This window comes from Chiroxiphia lanceolata, chromosome 2, assembly GCF_009829145.1.
Source record: "Chiroxiphia lanceolata isolate bChiLan1 chromosome 2, bChiLan1.pri, whole genome shotgun sequence".
NCBI classification, from domain to species: Eukaryota; Metazoa; Chordata; class Aves; order Passeriformes; family Pipridae; genus Chiroxiphia; species Chiroxiphia lanceolata.
Genome location: NC_045638.1, coordinates 114,413,724 through 114,415,870, shown reverse-complemented (window position 1 = coordinate 114,415,870; position 2,147 = coordinate 114,413,724). Strand labels below are relative to the sequence as shown.

At 50.4% G+C, this 2,147-nt stretch overlaps 1 protein-coding gene across 1 annotated transcript; it reads left to right on the top strand.

Moving 5' to 3' along the window:
• Window positions 1-669, top strand: LOC116782538 (claudin-8-like). Its single transcript, XM_032679292.1, has one exon. It carries the CDS (start codon window positions 1-3, stop codon window positions 667-669), a length of 669 nt encoding a protein of 222 aa, XP_032535183.1.
• The last annotated feature ends 1,478 nt before the right edge of the window (window positions 670-2,147 follow it).

The following is a 2,147-nucleotide window of genomic DNA, read 5'->3' as shown; positions in this document are numbered from 1 at the left end:
ATGGCTTGCTGTGTGCTGCAGATCACTGGCCTCATCTTCGGGGGCATCGGCATGGTGGGGACCTTGGCAGCCACGGTCATGCCCCAGTGGAGGGTTTCTGCCTACCTTGATGGCAACATTGTGGTGTTCGAGACCATCTGGGAAGGGCTGTGGATGGACTGCATCAGCCAGCTGGGCCTCAGGCTGCAGTGCAAGTTCTACGACTCTTTCCTGGCTCTCCCCCCACCCTTGGAGGCGTTCAGGGTCCTCATGTGCATCGCCGTGGTCCTGTCAGTCCTCTCCTTTCTGATGGCCATTGTTGGTGTGAAGTACACTCAGAGGACCAAGGAGGATCCCCAGGGCATCAGCATCTTCATCCTGGCAGCTGGAGTTGCCTTTCTCCTGACGGGCGCCCTTGTTCTGATCCCCGTGTCCTGGACTGGAGGGAGCATCATCCGCGATTTCTATGATCCAGAAGTCCCTGTGCCATTGAAACGGGAACTGGGAGCTGCTCTCTACGTGGGCTGGGTGAGCACTGCCCTCCTCATTGCTGCAGGAGCAATGTACTGTCACTTCTGGTGCTGGGCTGACACATCCACAAAATCCAGGTATCCATCGCTTTCCCGTCACAGCCTGCGCAAACCAGGCGCTGCCAGAGGGCCGTCCCTGGGTGTCCATGCCTACGTGTGATCATGGAGTCACAGAATGGTGTGGGTCGGAAGGAACCCTAAAGATCATCCAGTTTCAAGAGCAGGGACACCTTCCACTGGACCAGGTGGCTCCAAGCCCTGTCCAGCCTGACCTTGAACTTCCAGGGATGGGGCATCCTGTGGTCTTCCTGCTTGGCAGGGTGACATGTGCTGATTGACTTGATAATTAAACTGCAGGTCTGTAATGGAGGGGCACTTTTGTCCCTTTGCTGTTGACATAGATTTCTGCTCTCTAACACACCTACAGGAGATGTTCTTCCATGTGTGATTGTTAGAGCACAGCCAGAGAAAAATCTCACCCTTTTTTTGGGGAATGAAGGATGGCATGGGAACAGTAGCAATCAGGAGGCTCTCAGAGAAGATGAGCAGCATGTGGCTGGGCTGGAGGGGAGGCAGCTGCTGTGCAACAGCACCATTGCCCTCCCCTAAAAACCCCTGATGTGCAAAGGGAGCAGCGCATTTCTCTCCAGGTAAAGTCTTCCCAAGGTCTGCTCTAGGATACAGAGGTGAGAAGTGTGGAGAACGTGGAGTTGGCAGCACGGCTGAGGCAGCTGCTGAATGAACAGAAGAGCCTCCAGCAATCCAGCTTCCAATACTGCCACACAGATGTTTGTGCTATCCCATCAGAAGCCTCTGTGACTGATTGGATTTCACTGGTACTTGTGGAGTTGTTGTATCCTCCTCTCTTGTGCAGAGCACAGAATACAGCTCATGGAATAGTAAAATTTTTAATTCCTTCACCAAAACTCGCCATCAATGTATTGACTTTTTGTTACTTGTTACCTCTCCTCTTTCCTGGCTTCTCCTTTTCTGTAGGCAGCACCTACTCCTCTATAAAATTCAGGACAGACCATCTATCTTTATGCACTTCAGAGCACTGTGCTAATGTAAAGTATAATTAAACAAGCCAGGCAGTGTAAATGTGCCATCCTCACCTGCCTGTTGGAGCATTGAGAGTTCCTGCCTACGACTTCCCTCACACCCACCAAAGCCAAGCCCTGACGTTGCTCTGACTGTATTGAGCTCTCCAGTTGATTTGGAAATGCAGACTGAGCATTTCCTGATGCCTGTCTGTCCACCGTGCAGGATCCAACAGCATCTGCAGTTGTGCATCTTTTTATTCCCAGCTGAGTAGCTGGACTCTGATTTTGACAGTTTCCATATCATGACCCTGAGAAGTGACCAAAGAAGGTCTGGTTCAAAATGGTTTTTTTCTGGTTCTTTTCCCAGCAGTAATGGATGGCACCATTTAATGGATAATTTTATGACACAGGTGCTCAGCTTGATCCTTTTCTGTGTCTGTGACTGGCATCTGAAGAAAGGGTGTAATGACTTTTTGAGTTGAGCAGAGCACTGCCTTTCCATATTCCTTTGGCTGCTCAGTTTGAAAGAGAACATGGAGAGCTGCATTTAATCAAACAAACCTTTTATTAACTTGACTCCAGATGAACCGAAATG

What these genes read in the sequence shown, in the direction of transcription:
- LOC116782538 (XM_032679292.1), top strand. Translation starts at nt 1, where the DNA reads ATGGCTTGCTGTGTGCTGCAGATCACTGGCCTCATCTTCGGGGGCATC.